Source organism: Pelobates fuscus, chromosome 3 (genome assembly GCF_036172605.1).
Source record: "Pelobates fuscus isolate aPelFus1 chromosome 3, aPelFus1.pri, whole genome shotgun sequence".
NCBI lineage: Eukaryota > Metazoa > Chordata > Amphibia > Anura > Pelobatidae > Pelobates > Pelobates fuscus.
In genome coordinates, this window is record NC_086319.1 from 373,870,020 (window position 1) to 373,888,226 (window position 18,207).

Genomic DNA, 18,207 nt, shown 5'->3' on the forward strand with positions numbered 1-18,207 from the left:
CTCAGGCGCTCTATGGATCAAGGTCCAGGACTGTTCACGGAGTTCTTACCATAGAACTACATCGGACGCACTCTGGAAACGGAGTTCAAGAACTGACAACAACACATAGAAAGCATGTAATGTATATAATATATTGGATATGAGTGTAGACACTGATTAATGTAACCCTGACACAGTAATCTACTAGAAAGTATATTATAAAAAAAAAAGAGTAGGGGGGAGGGGGGAAGGTTTGGGGATCTTCACAACCAAGGATTTGGCCCTTCAATAGTGAGGGATAAAATACAATGAGGTAGACCACCCCAATACCCAATGTTCAGGGGAATGTATAATGTTACAATGCTTATGGTCATACATTATGCTCAATCTCTGTGATACATGCCTACGTATTTATCTGTTTTACGACACAATGGACTATTCTAATGGACGGTAAGGGACAGTGTTTATATTGGCCCTGAGTCCCTAGACCAACAAAACCCGAGTCTCACCGCCACCAATAATAGCGCTTGGCGGCGCGACATTCCCAGTGTAATTAAGTAAGGTTGTAGGGAGCTCTGACAACCTTTTAAACACTACTTGAGAACTATAACAAATAGCTACGTTGCCAAATTACTTGGCAAAATAATATCACAATATACCCCAGATATAACCTACTAAGGTTAAGAGCGGTGCACTAAAGTGATTATCCATGCCATTAGAAAGAAATCCCGTTTCAGCAATTGAAGCTGACGGTGTAAGACACAGAACACCGACTCCTTTTACGCTGGTGAAGATACCAGCTCAGGCTAGTGAATCCTAGGCCTAGGATTTACTTTAAAGTGTAAATAAGTTCTCGTTGTTAGTTATTTTTTATTTTTATTTTTTTCTTATCGCTGTGTTACAACTTTTACGTAACTGAACACTAACACAGCACATAAACTTTAAATTTCACATTTTTAGACAACTTCACAACTAAACAATCAACCAAAAGAGAAATGGAGACACTCTCTAAGACTAACAGGAATAACGGACACACTGAATATAATCTCTTATAATGTCAGGGGACTTAACTCACCGGTTAAAAGAAATATGGCACTAAGGGACTTTCACAGGCTCCAGGCTGATGTGGTGTTGTACAGGAAACGCACTTCAAGGACGCCAGAGCCCCAAAGTTGCATAATAGGCATTTTCCTAGTGCATATTACAATAACTTCACCCATAGCAAATCTCGGGGAGTAGCAATATTAATAGGAGCCCAAATCCCTTTTAAATATCACACACATCACATAGACGGATCAGGTCACTATATTATTCTCAGGGGAACGATATACAGTCAACCAATCACCGTGGTAAATATTTACCTACCAAACACAAGACAGTGTCACACATTACGCAGAATCCTCACCAAAGTCCAACAACATGCAACAGGGATAATAATAATAGGGGGAGACTTTAACAATTCCATAGACGGGCAGAAAGACAGCACAGCCACCTGTTCCGACCATTCATATCCAGTTAGATCACAGATGAGGCGTCTCATGCACAGTCACCAACTAGTGGATTGCTGGAGAGCCTTACATCCTACCACAAAGGATTTTTCCTTTTACTCCAGATCCGCTGCCACATATACAATGATAGATCTATTTTTAACGTCCCAGAGAGATCTCTTTCTAGTATTGTCAGCCTCCATTCACAACATCACTTGGTCTGACCAGGCTCCAGTCCAGATAAAAGTTAAGATACCCTCCATGGCGCAAGGGAGAGGACAATGGCAGTTAAATACCTATGTATTACACAATGAAAAAGCAAAACCGGCAATAGCTAGGACCATTACTCATTACTTCCAGGATAACAATACATCAGACACTACACCATTCCTTCAATGGGAAGCTCATAAAATGGGGTTCCTACCTCAAAAAAGAACGAATCAAGAAACAAACGGAACTATTGCATGATATTGCGACTCTGGAAGAGACACATAAAAATACCATGACAGAGGCAGTTCACCGCAAACTAATGTCCCTCAGGTCAGAATTAACCATACTATTGCAATCCAGGGCTAAGAAATCGTTGCTTTGGAACAAGCAGCTTTTCTACGCCCAGGGTAATAGATGTGGAAAGCTTTTGGCTAATGCACTCAAGCAAAAGAGAGAAAAAACATATATTCCACAAATCAAAACAACTAACAATAAAATAGTACAAACGAATGAAGAAATAGCAAAAGCCTTTACGAACTTCTACAACTCCCTATACAATATCACAAAAACCTCACAAAATAAGGAATCGATCATGACATACCTGGCAGACAAATTTGACAAAATTCTTCCGCAGGCGGTGACGAGATCCTTGGACGAACCCTTCTCGTTCATGGAACTCACAAACGCAATCAAATCCACCCCCTCAGGCAAAAGCCCAGGCCCAGATGGTTACTCAGCCTCATATTACAAATTATACATGATGGAACTAGGCCAACACCTTCAAAAAGCCATTAACTCTATTAACTCAGTCAACCCAATCCCCAAATCGAGTCTAGAAGCCAATATTACCCTACTTCACAAACCAGGGAAAAACCCAGACGCCTGTGGTAGTTATAGGCCGATCTCATTGTTCAATGTGGACATTAAAATCTTTACAAAGATGCTGGCATTAAGATTAAAACCCCTTCTCCCCTCCTTAATTCATTCAGATCAGGCAGGGTTCGTTCCTTCGCGAGAAGCGAAGGACAACACCACAAAAATAATTGACTTAGTCCACAGTGCACAAAGGCTCGCCACTCCTGCAATACTATTAGCTATAGATGCAAAGAAGGCGTTTGACAGGGTGGACTGGAATTTCCTCCTGTCGACGCTATAAATTCTAGGGTTTGGAAAACGATGGATGCAGTGGATTCAAGCGATATATTCGAACCCATCAGCTAGACTTAAAATTAATGGAACTTTCTCTGAACCATTCCTAATAACTAACGGGATGAGGCAGGGATGCCCCCTGTCGCCTCTTCTCTTTATTATAGGACTTGAACCTCTTCTTAATGCAACGAGAGCCCAATCGAAAATAGAGGGGATGCTGGTTGGCCCTTCCCAATACAAAGTCTCAGCATTCGCAGATGACTTACTATTCACCTTGGCTAACCCAACAACATCTCTTCCTGCACTGATGGATATGATATCTGAATATAGCGCCTTATCAAATTTCAAAATAAATTCAGACAAATGTGAAATATTAAACCTTACACTACCTGAGAGGGACAGGTCACACCTTCAAACAACATACCCCTTTCAATGGGCGATGAAATCCATTAAATACCTAGGAGTTAACATAACACCACACACTAAATTACTTTATGGGGCCAAATTCCCGCAATTATTAAGTGCCATCAGCACTGACCTGGAAAGTTGGAACAAACCGCACTTTAGGTGGTTCGGCAGGGTCAACATTTTAAAAATGAACACACTCCCAAGGATACTTTATCTTCTAAACACGCTCCCAATCGCAATCCCAAGGACATTTTTCAAGAAAATTCTGACACTTTTTACCCAGTTCATATGGGCCAAAAGACGACCGAGAATACGCTACAATATCCTAACTAGACCCAAAGACAAAGGAGGGGTAGGTCTCCCAGATGTTTGTCTATATTACCAAGCCATACATCTTGGTCGCATAATCGATTGGTCACACCAGAAACCATCCCAACTGTGGATTCCCATAGAACAAGCTCAGATAGGAGAATCACTACAGACATTACCCTGGCTGTTAACTGCCACCAATGAGTGGAAAGTACCAAATCACCCGACCATATCTCCCACAATCAGAATCTGGAAAAAAAAACCTTGCCGCGGCAGACATAGCTCCAACCCCCTGTCCGAATTACCCAATAACAGGTAATCCAAATTTCCCAGATGAGAAAAAAGGTCTACTATTAAAACCACAGAAAGGCAATGAACTCACAGGTCATATAACGTTAGTCGAGGTTATAATCAAAGAGGGAATAACCCCAATATCTAGTATGACAATGAGAGAAAGCACCAGATTATTACAAACTCAAACGCACACCCAACTACCATACTTCACTAGAACTTGGAAAGATCACCTACACACTGAGCTGGGGGAGGGGGAATGGAACGCTATATTTACGACCATTTTCCATGCACATTCTAGCGTCCCACTACAGGAGATAAACTACAAGTTCATATCAAAATGGTACACGACTCCAGTAGATGTTAATAGATTCGACCCTACAACGTCTCCCAAGTGTTGGAGATGCAAAATAGAAAGAGGCACGTTTCAGCATACCGTATATACTCGAGTATAAGACGAGTTTATCAGTACATGTTTTGTGCTGAAAAACCCCCACTCGTCTTATACTCGAGTCAATTGTCTGTATTATGGCAATTTACATTGCCATAATACAGACAAGGACCGGGGGCTGGCAGGAAGCTGTTACTTACCTTCACAGCAGCTCCTGTCAGCTCCCTTCTCTCTCCTCCGGTCCGTGCAGCTCCCAGGTCAGCTCCCTCTGCAAGTCTCGCGAGAGCCGCGGGGTTAGAGCGTTGCCACGGGTTACCATGGCAACGCTCCGCGCGGCCGCGAGACTTGCAGAGGGAGCTGACCTGGGAGCTGCACGGACCGGAGGAGAGAGAAGGGAGCTGATAGGAGCTGCTGTGAAGGTAAGTAAGAGCTCTCTGCCAGCCCCCCTCCTACAGCCTATCCACTGGACCACCAGGGAGTTAGAGCCCCCCTCCTGGCCAGCTAACAAGCAGGGAGGGGGGACGAAAAAAAAAAATCTAAAAATTATAATAAAATAACAAAAATAATATCAGAAAAAAAAATAATATTAAAAGAATAATAATTCATTAATAATAAAAAAAATGCCCACCCCCACCAATGCTCTCCATCACACACACTGCACTCATACACACACTGCATTCATACACACTGCATTCATACACACACACTGCATTCATACACACACTGCATACACACACACACACACACTGCATTCATACACACACTGCATTCATACACACACACACACACTGCATACACACACACTGCATGCACACACTGCATTCATACACACACTGCATACACACACACACACACACACTGCATTCATATACACACTGCACTCATAAACACACTGCACTCATAATATACACACTGCATTCATACACACACTGCATTCATACACACACACACACACTGCATTCATTATATACACACACTGTAAATAAATATTCAATTAATATAATTTTTTTAGGATCTAATTTTATTTAGAAATTTACCAGTAGCTGCTGCATTTCCCACCCTAGTCTTATACTCGAGTCAATAAGTTTTCCCAGTTTTTTGGGGTAAAATTAGGGGCCTCGGCTTATATTCGGGTCGGCTTATACTCGAGTATATCCGGTATATGGTGGTCATGCAATCTGATTACAGGAGTTTGGAGGGGGGTATGGAACATGGTGAACTTAGTAACAAAATTGAACATCCCCTTTAACATAGAGGCGCTTCTATTATTCCATTTCAACACGACGCACAGTAGCTTCAGGTACTCCCTCACGTATTTTATGCTGACAGCAGCCAAATATAATATAGTGAGTAATTGGAGAACCCCCACATCACCCACTAAAAAAGATTGGTACTTTAAAATTGAACACTTCCACACAATGGAGGAACTGAGATGGGGTGCACTAGATAAATACCACAGATATACAGAGATCTGGCAACCATGGAAGCAATTTCTAAAGGGAAATATTACAAGATAATAGAAATCATAAGTGCAGCTAAAGTGTCAATGTTTGTGTTTGTCTGTTTGTAATTGCTATGAGAATAAGTTAATTTATTTGTTTTTCTTCGGAGAATGTGAAGAATGTGAAGTTGTGAAAATTTACCGTATAATAAGGAAAATGTGCTAAACAATGTCAATAACATGTGATTACACTTCGTTATACCATGTAATTTCAATATTTGCAAGTTCTGATGTACTGTATTGTTAAGAAACGTCTATGTACCGTAAGGAAAATAAGAGAAAAATAAAATATAGAAAAAAAATATATATCTTTGACGGAAGAAAATATTCTGAAGAAGTTTTATTTTTTATTTTGCACGTTCAGTTTTATCTTACAGAAATCTGCAGAGATCTTTAAGGACCACTTGCTGAATTGCCCATTTCAAAATGACCTTTCATAGCCTTCTGTATATGATTGTCATGCCTTGTTTCTGCCTATCACAATTATCAAGTAGTGAACATTCATTGAACAATAATACCAGTCGACCCAAGTGCACCTATACCTTTGTGGTTCCACAGCAGAAGATAACTGGGGCTATATGTGTGAGCACAGCAAGGTTTCCTGAAGCATTTGGAGCAAATAGAAGTGAGGTGCAGGAGCTGAAAGAAGAATTAAGTCGTCAGCAAACAGAGATTAAGGAGCTGAAGAAGCTTGTGGAAGTGGACCATGATGTGGCCACAGAAATGGAGCATCTACGTAAAGAAAGCAGGAGCATGGAGTCCCGTCTTAGTCACCTCCAAACTCAGCTGCTCCATGAAGTCATCCTACGGAAAAATGAGTCTACAGAAATAATACAGGGAGAAAACAGAGGAATCAATGCCACCTCTGAAGTTCTCAAGTTGGCTTCTAAATACAGGGACCTCCAAGAGAAATATAATTTCCTGGCTTCTGTAATCAACAACCAGAGCTTGACCATAGCACGTTTGGAAGAACAATGTCTCCAAAACCTTGTTCGCCACCAAGCAGACCAGGTAAATTGATTTTTTTCTTTTAATTGATTTCTTGGGCATTGGAAGGGAAAAATTTAATTAAATTAAGTAATGTAATTTGATGAATCTCCACATTAGAAGTAAACACACATCACTTGATATGATATTTACAAGGTTTATTTACCAACATATAGTAGGAAATTGCTTTTAATCAAATAATAAGCTAAATCAAATATCATACAAGGTAAACGGGCATTAAAAACATCAAAAGTACTGGTGGAATATTCATATTAATGTGTGTTTAACCCCTTAAGGACACGTGACATGTCCTGATTCCCTTTTATTCCAGAAGTTTGGTCCTTAAGGGGTTAAACACCTCAAATAAGTATTCTATGGTACAATATCATATTGTAAATATTCCACACATCCCACCATGCAAGTCATGGCAAGTAAAGAAATTGAATAAGTACCGGTATTTAATCTGGTTAGTGAACATGGAATGCAAAACTAACAGTTGTATTCACTAAAGGGAGAATGGTTTAGCAATCAACATGAATTCAAAGTGAATTTTAAATTTAGGGCCAAAATAGCCAAATTTGAAAAAAAAAAGTTCAGTGATATTGACCTTGGATTTGAAATTGACTTTGATTTCACTACGAGTTCCCAAGATTCTCATTTTAATGAATAACCCTGTAAAAGTAAATACTAAGAATTTTGCAGTTGGTATTGACTACACTGATTGATCTGAACTACAAAGGACCCAATAGAAGGAGAGGACACCCACAGAGATATGTAGTAAGGATATCACTGCCTTTTTGTATTTTTACTGTTTGTCTAAAACCAGGTTGTTACTGAAAGCAGCTCACTCAGTGCTGTCAGTGGCTGAGCTGTGTACATGCTGTGTCAGCATGTATATCTGTGTGTCAGTATGTGCATGTGTCAGTAAATGTGTGTCAGTGTGTGCATGTGTCAGTATGTGTCTTTGTTTATCTCTGTGTGTATATGTCAGGGTGTGTGTCTGTGTCTATGTGTGTGTGTGTGTGTGTGTGTGTGTATCTATGTGTTTATATGTATGTATCTCTGTGTGTGTATGTATGTATGTATGTGGCAGTGTATGTGTGTGTGTGTGTGTGCATGCATCCAAGCAGTCAAACACCAGCACAACATACAAACACACTTCTGCAATCTAACACAAATATCACATACAAATACACCCCTGCATTCAAACTCCAACATTATATACAAACACACCCCTTCATCCAAACACCAATACTACACAAAAATGTACATTCACATTTAAAAGGCAACGCACACCTTCGCAATCAAATGCAAACATTTCTTACACACACTCCCTTGTATTAATACACATAAATTATATACAAGAACCCCTTGCATTCAAACACTACACACAAATACACCACTGCAGTCAATGGCAATAGTACACATACAAATACACCCCTACATGCACATATATTCTATACAAAAACATGCTTACATTAAAAATCACAAACACTGCTCACAAATACAGCCCTGCAAGGATGGGCAAATGGTAGATCCTCTCATCTGCTGTACAACATGTTGAAGTTGTACGGCAGATGAGGATCTACCTTTTGGCCACCCTTGAACTAGAGGAAGGCTCAAAAAACTTTCTTCACCAGGGCCCTCCCTGCAGTAATTCCGACACTGATCACTATCCAGTGGTGGTTGGTATTGTGTTTCCTAACTGTGAGTTTGTTTGTATAATAAGTGTTTTTATGCATTTTCCTTGCTGGTACTACATGTTTCTTACATATTTGCAGTTGTAGAGGATTAAATGGGATTATTACTGCCATGATTAAAGCACTGTTATGAGAGTGGCGGAGTTCCTCTATTTCTACTGAGTACCTCCGTCAAAGTTCCCCATCACTGGGAATAGATTGCTAAAGTGATTATAGTCTTTCCCCAAACACCAGTCGAGACTTAGTGAAAGGGTAAAATAAGAACGCCTTATTGGGACAATACTCACTTATTTAAAGGGACAGAAGGTCATCAACATGAACAACAAGTCCCCTCTCTGGCACCTCTGTGTCTGAGAATAATTCAATTAACAAGGAAATTATTTTATTAACTTTCAGACAACAGGGCGCCTTGCAACAATATCCCCAAAATAATAAATGTGACATAACCGCAGTTCTGCCACTAGGAAGAGACTTACCTTAAGAGGTGTTCTCACACTCCCTGAGGTTCCCCTTTACCTGGCACAGCCCAGAAGAACACCTGCACTCCAACCCCACAATAGTTTTTTTTATTTGTAAGAGAATTAGAGGAAACTCTGAAGAATAAAGACCCTACGTTATTTTTTTGCTTGTTTCTTTGTGTTGCTCCCAACTAATGGTGGATTATAGTTATGTTCAGCACATTGTTTTATATGTAGTGGTTCTTTGAATCACATAGTTTTCTTTATTATTATTATTTTATTATTTATATAGCGCCATCAGATTCCGATTTATGAACCACAATGTGCATTTAGTCTACTTATGATACTGGAAGCAACAAACAGTTATTAAAAAATACAACTTTCATTAAAAAGCTTAAATCCCAAATCATATTTGATGTACTATATTATTTCCAGCAAAGCAATTGATTGATTTTAATATTTCCAGGATCCAATTCAAAAACCACCAGCTGGTGGTTCTCCTACTGATGGAAGAACAAAGCACAACATTGAGATTCAGGACGACCAAACCAAAGATGGATCTGATAGAAAGGAGGTACCTTCAACGGAACCAGCCTCCAGTGCTCCTGCTGTTATGACTACAGAGACCACCGAGTCTTTAGGTACCTGCAGAATAATATTATTATATGTAAAATCATGAATAACAGTCTCAAAATAGTGTAAGTGAAATATGTAAAATCAGAATCTAAAGGATATATATCCATCTAAAACAAACAGAGGTAACAAAATACTGATTGGCTTAGAGAGTCTGGTGTCCGCTCTAGCCAATCAGCGGCACCCCTGCCAGGTGGCACTCCGCTCTTCCTAAAACTCAATTTCAGAAGCCGTATGGTGCCGGGGGAACTGCAGAACTGGCACTGGACTGGAGGCAATCTTTGGTGTTCGAGAACAGTTTAAGCCCCTTTAGGTGGGCGTCCTGGCACCATAACTTCCTTTTGATTAAGTTGTTATGGTGACCATAGTTTTCCTTTAATACACTGCACTCCGCAGTCTTGATTATATGGTTTGGTCAGTTTAATGACAGGCAAACTTAAATCCTTCCACTGCGTTAGTGTACACCACATCTGGTTTTAAGCTATGCCTTCAAATACTTCTAATATAGTATTCTTGAGACTTCAATCACCAGTTTATGCCATTTTCCTCTAACCAATCTTTCACTTTTCTATCCCCTGATATATATATGTATATATATATATATATATATATATATATATATATTTATTTACATTTCACTCTGCAGGACCAGCAAGTATTTTCTCAATCCAATGCTAGTTAGTAAGAATTAAATATCAAAAGAGGCCATATATCATAAGGTGCAGAATAAAAAAAAAGATCCCATAAGATCACTGCGTACAATATTTATTGCTGTAACCTGCGAGCCGAACGCCCTCATGAATGAAATGTGGTCAACCAAACAATTCTTTGTGGTGAATTAATTCGGGCAAATCGAATTTTGCCACCATGCACAATTCTAATGTAAAATGTTGATCAAAGTTTTATACATTTTACTAAACAGGAACATCTCTAAGGCAAAGCACTTCATATACAGCAATCACCATAGAATAAGTTCTGGCTACTTTCTCCGGGATTTGCACTTTGTCTCAGAATTGCTTATATTTTGCCGTGATAAATATGACCCATATGTGTTTTACTGATATTATCAAGTGAGTGACTGTAGGATAAGCATACATAGAACAGTAGTATAGATAGTAAAACATTTGGGAGCTTGGAAAAAATAATTTTTTAAAAGCAAGTTCTAACTGTTCTGTAACAGGTCCTTGGCTGGATTGCTATGATGTACTCTTAGATGGGAAGACATCCAGTGGCATCTACGTTCTGAAACCATTAGTCGGAAACCAGGTGATGCAAGCCTGGTGTGACCAGGAAGTAGCAGAGGGAGGGTGGACAGTCATCCAAAGAAGACAGGACGGATCTACCAATTTCTTCACAACCTGGCATAACTACAAGGTGAGTCCATTGCTTAAAGGAACACTATAGTCACCTAAACAACTTTAGCTTAATTAAGCCGTTTTAGTGTATAGATCATGCCTCTCGGGTTTCACTGCTCAATTCTCTGCCATTTGGGAGTTAAATCACTTTGTTTCTGTTTATGCAGCCCTAGCCACACCTCCCCTGGCTCTGATTGACAGAGCCTGCACACAAAAAAAAAACTGGTTTCAGTTTCAAACAGATGTAATTTATCTCAAACAATTTTATCTCTTGCTCTGTAAATTTAACTTTAGTCACATACAGGGTCTAGCAAGCTATTAGGGGATACAAAAATCTAAATTAAACAGAACTGGCCTACCGGGATACCGGGAAATTTCCCGGTGGGCCGCGGCATCTGGGGGCTGCACAGATATGTGCCACCGGGTGGTCGGTCCGGTGGCATTGGAGTAATAATTTTTAATCGTTAGTTATCTTTTCTAACTCTGTATTTGCACACTATGCTGGTGCGACGCATTATGGGGCTGTTAAATAATTTTTAATTCCCAGTCCGGCCCTGCATGCAGGGAGGTGTGACTAGGGTTCATAAACAAAGTGATTTAACTCCTAAATGGCCGAGAATTGAACATTGAGACTGCAGTGGCATGTTCTATACACCAAAACTGCTTCATTAAGCTAAAGTTGTTTTGGTGACACAAGTGTCCCTTTAATCTGACATTTGTATTTTCCAATTTATCTGGCATTTTCCTTGCCATGTATAGAATAATATTATCCCAGTACCTTAGAATTCAAATTCGACAAATATTACTTTCCACTGCCACCCAATACACCTCTCTTACTCTTTTTTTCCCCTAACTTACCAATTCAAACGTCACTCTGTCTGTTCTACTTACCTTTTTTACTCCACAATTTTTCCATCTAGTCTATTTCAACACTATTACTTTCTTTAAATGTCCATATTTCCCTGTACCTACTTTGGCAATTCTGTGTCATGCCAGCATGGATTCGGCCACTTGGACGGTGAATATTGGTTGGGCCTGGAGAACATTTATTGGCTAGTCAGCCAAGGGAGTTACAAGCTTTTGATCCTTATGGAAGATTGGCAAGGTCGGACCGTTCATGCTGAGTATGACTATTTTCGCCTGGAACCAGAGAGTGATTTCTACCGATTGCGTGTGGGCCTTTATCGTGGCAATGCTGGTGATTCGCTCTCTTGGCATAATGCCAAACAATTTACGACCCTTGATAAGGACAAGGATTCTTACAGTGGTAAGTCACACAGCCACACTAGATATTTACTCATCAACAGTGAAATGCTGTGTGGTTTTTGTGTTTTTTTCTCCAATTGGTGACATCATAATGAGCAAATGGTAAAAACTTGAATGCTTATGATTTAAAGGGATACTATAGTCACCAGAACAGTGGCTGTAGTGGCAGTAACTCATACAGCCACTAGAGGTGCTTCCTGGGTCAGTACTGCACAATATGCAGCACTGATGTTCAGAATCTCCATGCTCTGCATAGAGGTGCAGAAACGTCCTCAAAGAGATGCATTAATTCAAACTCACCTTTTGAACCAAAGATAACTGGGGTCAGGACCTTAACTGTTATTTTAGAACAATAGTGTCAGAAAATGCACGTTTGTATTCCTGACACTTTAGTGTTCCTTTAAATAAATAATTGTTAAGTGATGCATGTCCCTTTAAATTGTTGTATGGTTACAGGGGCATCTGGCCATTAGTGAATAAGACCTTTAGAATACTTCTCCAAGCTATATACAGTCAATTATTCATGGCTAGGAAGTGCTACCGTACCGAATGGTCAATGTAAAATAAAAATAAAAAACATTAAAAGAGAATGAAGTTAAGAGAAACAAGCTAGAAATATATTTTAAATAATTAAATAAAGCAAAGGGATGGATGACAAGCAGCTAATATTTCATGCATATGGAGGGATGAAGACTAGAAAACAACTTTAGAGTTATTTTAGTGGATGGGTTCTATGAATTATTAATGACTTTCCAGTAGCAGCAATGGGAAGGGCTACCCACCCAATGCTGTTTGGTTTCCTAATTAAAATTTCATTTAGTGCATCTGCCTCATTCATGCAGTATTCTCACACTCAAGAAAATGTGATTCTTCATCTCGGTCATATTTCGTTTATTTTCAGTGTGTTTCCCATAATTGATCTTTGTTGATATTTATCTCTATATTCCACTGACAGTCTATGTAATTACAGGCTCTCTCCTACCGATTGTTTTTTTCTGTCTCAGTCTCTCTATGCCCCTGACAATTTGTCACATTCTTTCTCTTAATTTATTGATTAACGCTGGCTTACCTCTCTATTCTTAAAACCTTACCCTATAATCTAACAATGATAAAGAAACATAGATTGTGACTGCAGATAAGAACCATTCGGCCCATCTAGTCTGCCCAAATTTTCTAAATACTTTCATTAGTCCCTGGCCATATCTTATATCTAGGATAACCTTATGCATATTCCACGCATGCTTAAACTCCTTCACTGTGTTAACCTCTACCACTTCAGCTGGAAGGCTATTCCATGCATCCCCTACCCTCTCAGTAAAGTAATACTTCCTGATATCATTTTTAACCCCTTAAGGACCAAACTTCTGGAATAAAAGGGAATCATGACATGTCACACATGTCATGTGTCCTTAAGGGGTTAAACCTTTGCCCCTCTAATTTAAGTCCTCTTGTTGTTATAGTTTTTCTTCTTTTAAATAAAGTATCTTCCTTTACTGTGTTGATTCCATTTATGTATTTAAATGTTTCTATCATAACCCCCCTGTCTCGTCTTTCCTCCAAGCTATACATGTTGAGATTCTTTAACCTTTCCTTGTAAGTTTTATCCTGCAATATTTGAACCAGTTTAGTAGCCCTTCTCTGAACTCTCTCCAAAGTATCAATATCCTTCTGAAGATATGGTCTCCAGTACTGCATACAATACTCCAAGTGAGGTCTCACCAGTGTTCTGTACAATGGCATGAGCACATCCCTCTTTCTACTGCTAATACCTCTCCTTATACAACCAAGCATTCTGCTAGCATTTCCTGCTGCTCTGTTACATTGTCTGCCTACCTTTCAGTCATCTAAAATAATCACCCCTAAATCCCTTTGCTTAGATGTTGAGGTTAGGACTCTTTAAAATATTCTGTACTATGCCCTTGGGTTTTTACGTCCAATATGCATTATCTTGCACTTATCCACATTAAATGTCAGTTGCCACAACTCTGACCATTTTTCTAGTTTACCTAAATCATTTGCCATTTGGCTTATTCCTCCTGGAACATCAACCCTGTTATATATCTTAGTATCATCAGCAAGAAGACACACCTTACCATCAAGACCTTCTGCAATATCACTAATAAAAATATTAAAGAAAATGGGTCCAAATACAGATCCCTGAGGTACCCCACGGGTGACAAGCCCATGCTTTGAATATACTCCATTGACTACAACCCTCTGTTGCTGGTCACTCAGCCACTGCCTTACCCATTCAACAATATTGAAATCCAAACTTAAAGATTGCAGTTTATTAATAAGCCTTCTATGGGCAACAGTGTCAAATGCCTTACTGAAATCTAGGTTGGTCTTACCAGGCACCCCTGCTGACTGCCACACTTTTCTCAGGCTCCTGACCTCTTCAGGAATTATCTTAATTTAACCTCCTTACACTCATAATTCATCAGAAATATTTCAAAGACTAATATCGACTCCACATATCACACAACTGGATTTACCAAAATTGAACGGATGGCATTACTAAACTGAGATACACAACGGATTGAAATATACTTCCACTGGCCCATCTTACTACCAGGAAGAGATACCTTCAGCTGAACACCACAAACAAGGTGAATTTAAACTAAAAAAAGAAAAACGACCTCCCCCCATGTTTAATTTGGTTTTTGGATTTGATCATCCATTCAGCAATGCTCTAAACACCAAGAAAACTAATTGATGAAAACTATTTCACTAAAAAATATTGGTTTTGAACTCCTGTAATTTGACCTGGATGCATGCTCTCTTATCTGTTATCTACAATGCAGCCTGAAGTGCACAATCTCACACCTCACTCTGGCCTGAATCCTATAGAGCAGGGCAATGTAACCAGCCCCCACTGCTAACATCCCTACAAAAACTAGGAGCAATTTTAACTCCATCACTGCTGATGGAATGATCATCTATACTCACTCATATCTGTATTCCCTAAGACCCCAAAAAGCGGTCGCTGCACTCAGTCCCTCGCTAGTGGTTACCCTACAATCACTTGACATCTTCAAACTGACAGGGGCTGTCGTGGAGGAAAATCAAAACGTACAGTTCTAAATCCTCCTGACTCTATCACAGCTGCTCCACCACCCTGTCTACCTGCAAGCCCAATTGAAGTGAGTCAACCTAGAAGCCACAAAAAACGCACTATCAAGTCAAGGAAACCTCTTTGTGTGATCCCCATTAGAAGAAACACTGTTTCCAAAGTACAGAGCAAAAACTCAGAATCCCAAGACTGTCCTATCAGATCAATCCTGCGCAATGCCAGATCAATAAGAAACAAAACAGCTATTATTGCCGACCTTATTGAATCATGTGAATTAGCGTGCATTACAGAATCATGGCTAGATGAGAATGCGGGGACAATTCTAGAGGCAGCTATTTCAGGCAATTACACAGTGTTCCACCACCCGAGACAAGATCGCAAGGGAGGTGGAGTTATGATCTGTGCAAAATCATCCTTAAATCCCAGACCAATAGAAGTCCACAAACCCCAATCTTTTAAATGCATAGCTGCCAGCCTCTCAATAAATAGAGGATTCTGGATGCTGTTAATATACAGACCCCCAGGAGATGGGAAGAGATTTCTTCAGGAACTCTCTGAGACTGGCTTTTGACTGGCATAATCCTTGAACACCCCAGATGGCTTATATTGGGAGGCTTCAACAACTTGATTGATGACACCCTATCCCTGCTTGGGCAGGATCTCCTCAGCCTGATGAGTGCACTCGGCTTCACACAAATAGTTGCCACTTCCACTCACAGAAAAGGTCATACACTTGATCTAGTGTTCCAGTCTGGACTAGAAGTGTCACCAGTAACTATAAATCCAGTTGTTTGGTCAGACCGCCACTCCATTCACTTCTCCATTGTATCACAATCAACCAGACCCCAGCCTCAGAACCTGGTCAAACACAGCTCATTAAAAGGAGTGATGTCATTGGATGGAACATCACATATAGATATAAGTGAACTAATGGGCACCTGTGAAGACCCCAGCTCCTTAGTCCGACTCTACAACAAAACCATGAGAGACACCCTGGAAAGCATTGCACCAACACGCATATGCACTGTCAAAACCCACAACAATGCACCGTGGTTTGATAGCACCATCAGAGAAATGAAGTGAACAGGCTGTAAACTTGAGAGAAAGTGGCGCAGGACACATGATCCAGAGGATGAAGCCGCTCTTACCAAACATCTAAATGAATATCAATTCAAGATAACTCAGAAAAAAATATTTTTAGCACACGAAATTGCACTCTCCCACAATTGACCCAGGCAACTGTTTCGCACAGTAAAAAAGGTTCTGCAAACCAGCATGCACGCATATCCCCACCAACTTTTTCCCAGGATAAGTGTGAAGCATTTGCAATCTTCTTCAGAGACAATATTTCCTCAATCCGAGCCTCTATCACAGCAGGCCAAACCGTTACACACCAGAACCACTACAATGGAATTCCAGATTGCCCCAGTTTATGGTCCACTTTTACAAATGTGGATATAAAGGGAGTCAAAAGAACCATGCAAAAGTTACACCCTACTACGTGACTTAGACCCTGTTCCAACTCAGCTCATATCTGGATGCATTGAAACACTCGCCCCAGCCCTCACAAAAATAGTGCAGTGTTCACTAAAAACTGGAGACTTTCCATGTCATCTAAAAGAAGCTGTGGTAAAACCACTCCTAAATAAACCTTTATTAGACCCAGACTGCAGACCCAGACCAGTATCCAACCTTCCATTTCTGGGGAAAATAATTGAAAAAATAGTGGCAACTCAACTGGAGGCCCATCTATCAGGCTTGAACATATTTGATCCTTTCCAGTCAGGCTTCAGATGCCGCCACAGCACTGAAACAGTGCTAGTCCGAGTGCTAAATGATCTCCTTATGGCGAGAGACAAAGGTGATTACTCCATCCTAATCCTCTTGGATCTCTCAGCTGCATTTGACACTACTGACCATAGGATTTTAATAGAGCGCTTGCAGCACATCTGTGATCTAGGAGGCACAGTCCTTAATTGGTTTAAATCTTTCCTCACTGGTAGATCACAGAGAGTAACATCAGGATCAAGCTCATCGGCACCAACAGAACTGAGCTGCGGAGTTCCAAAAGGATCCATCTTGTCTCCCATGCTATTCGCAATTTACTTGCTACCACTAGGGGACATCATTAGGCGACATGGCCTAAGGTATCATTGTTACGCTGATGACACACAACTCTACTTCTCCTTTACTCCAGATACCACAGACCCAACAGCATCAACAGTTGCTTAGCAGTTCTCATAGAATGGATGAATGCTAGTTGGCTTAAAGTGAACCCGGGCAAAACAGAGTTACTCTTGTTGAGGGGACCCCGGGCAACAGAAATATCCCATGATCACCCAACTGGCCTGGAGCTTGGAGGCTCTGAACTCATGAGTTCATCAAAGGTATGAAATTTCGGAGTGCTGATTGACTCTGGACTATCATTTAAACAGCAGATTTCCTCCGTAATAAAATCTGCCAAATCTGCCTACTTTCATCCCAAAAACATAGCCAGGACACAACACTTAATTCCACCGGATGATTTGCCAACATTAATCCATGCATTTGTATCCTCTCGGCTAGATTACTGCAATGTACTTTACTTGGGCATCCCAGAAAAAGAACTCCATCACTTTCAGACGGTACAAAATGTAGCAGCCAGACTACTATTACTGACCAATCAAACTTGCTCCTGCCACATTACACCTGTTCTCCACTCCCTGCATTGGCTTCCAATAAAATGGCGAACATATTTTAAAATTGGCCTGCTAACCTTCAAAGCCTTAAACAATCAAGACCCACAGTACCTGAAAGAGCTCCTGACATCCTGCATTCCATCCTGTTTACTTCGGTCAGCCAGCAAATCCCTCCTGTCAGTGCCAAGAATTAAGACAGACTCAGGTTCCAGGGCATTCAGCCACGCTGCCCCTACCTACTCCTAAGTTTTATTTCTCTATGTTTGTTTATTTGTAAAGTGCTATGAGTCTCACAGAGAGAAAAGCGCTATAAAAATCGTATTTTATCATTA

The 18,207-nt window shown here is 40.2% G+C and overlaps 1 protein-coding gene across 1 annotated transcript in view; it reads left to right on the forward strand.

Moving 5' to 3' along the window:
• The window catches only part of ANGPTL6 (angiopoietin like 6), a 31,191-nt gene that overhangs the window by 11,625 nt on the left and 1,359 nt on the right, over window positions 1-18,207 (forward strand). Inside the window, exons 2-5 of the mRNA XM_063445924.1 lie at window positions 6,090-6,736; window positions 9,337-9,511; window positions 10,684-10,877; window positions 11,855-12,125. Of these exons, the coding sequence (XP_063301994.1) occupies window positions 6,152-6,736; window positions 9,337-9,511; window positions 10,684-10,877; window positions 11,855-12,125 (1,225 nt within the window). The 5' untranslated portion in view covers window positions 6,090-6,151. The remainder of the gene's footprint in view (window positions 1-6,089; window positions 6,737-9,336; window positions 9,512-10,683; window positions 10,878-11,854; window positions 12,126-18,207) is intronic.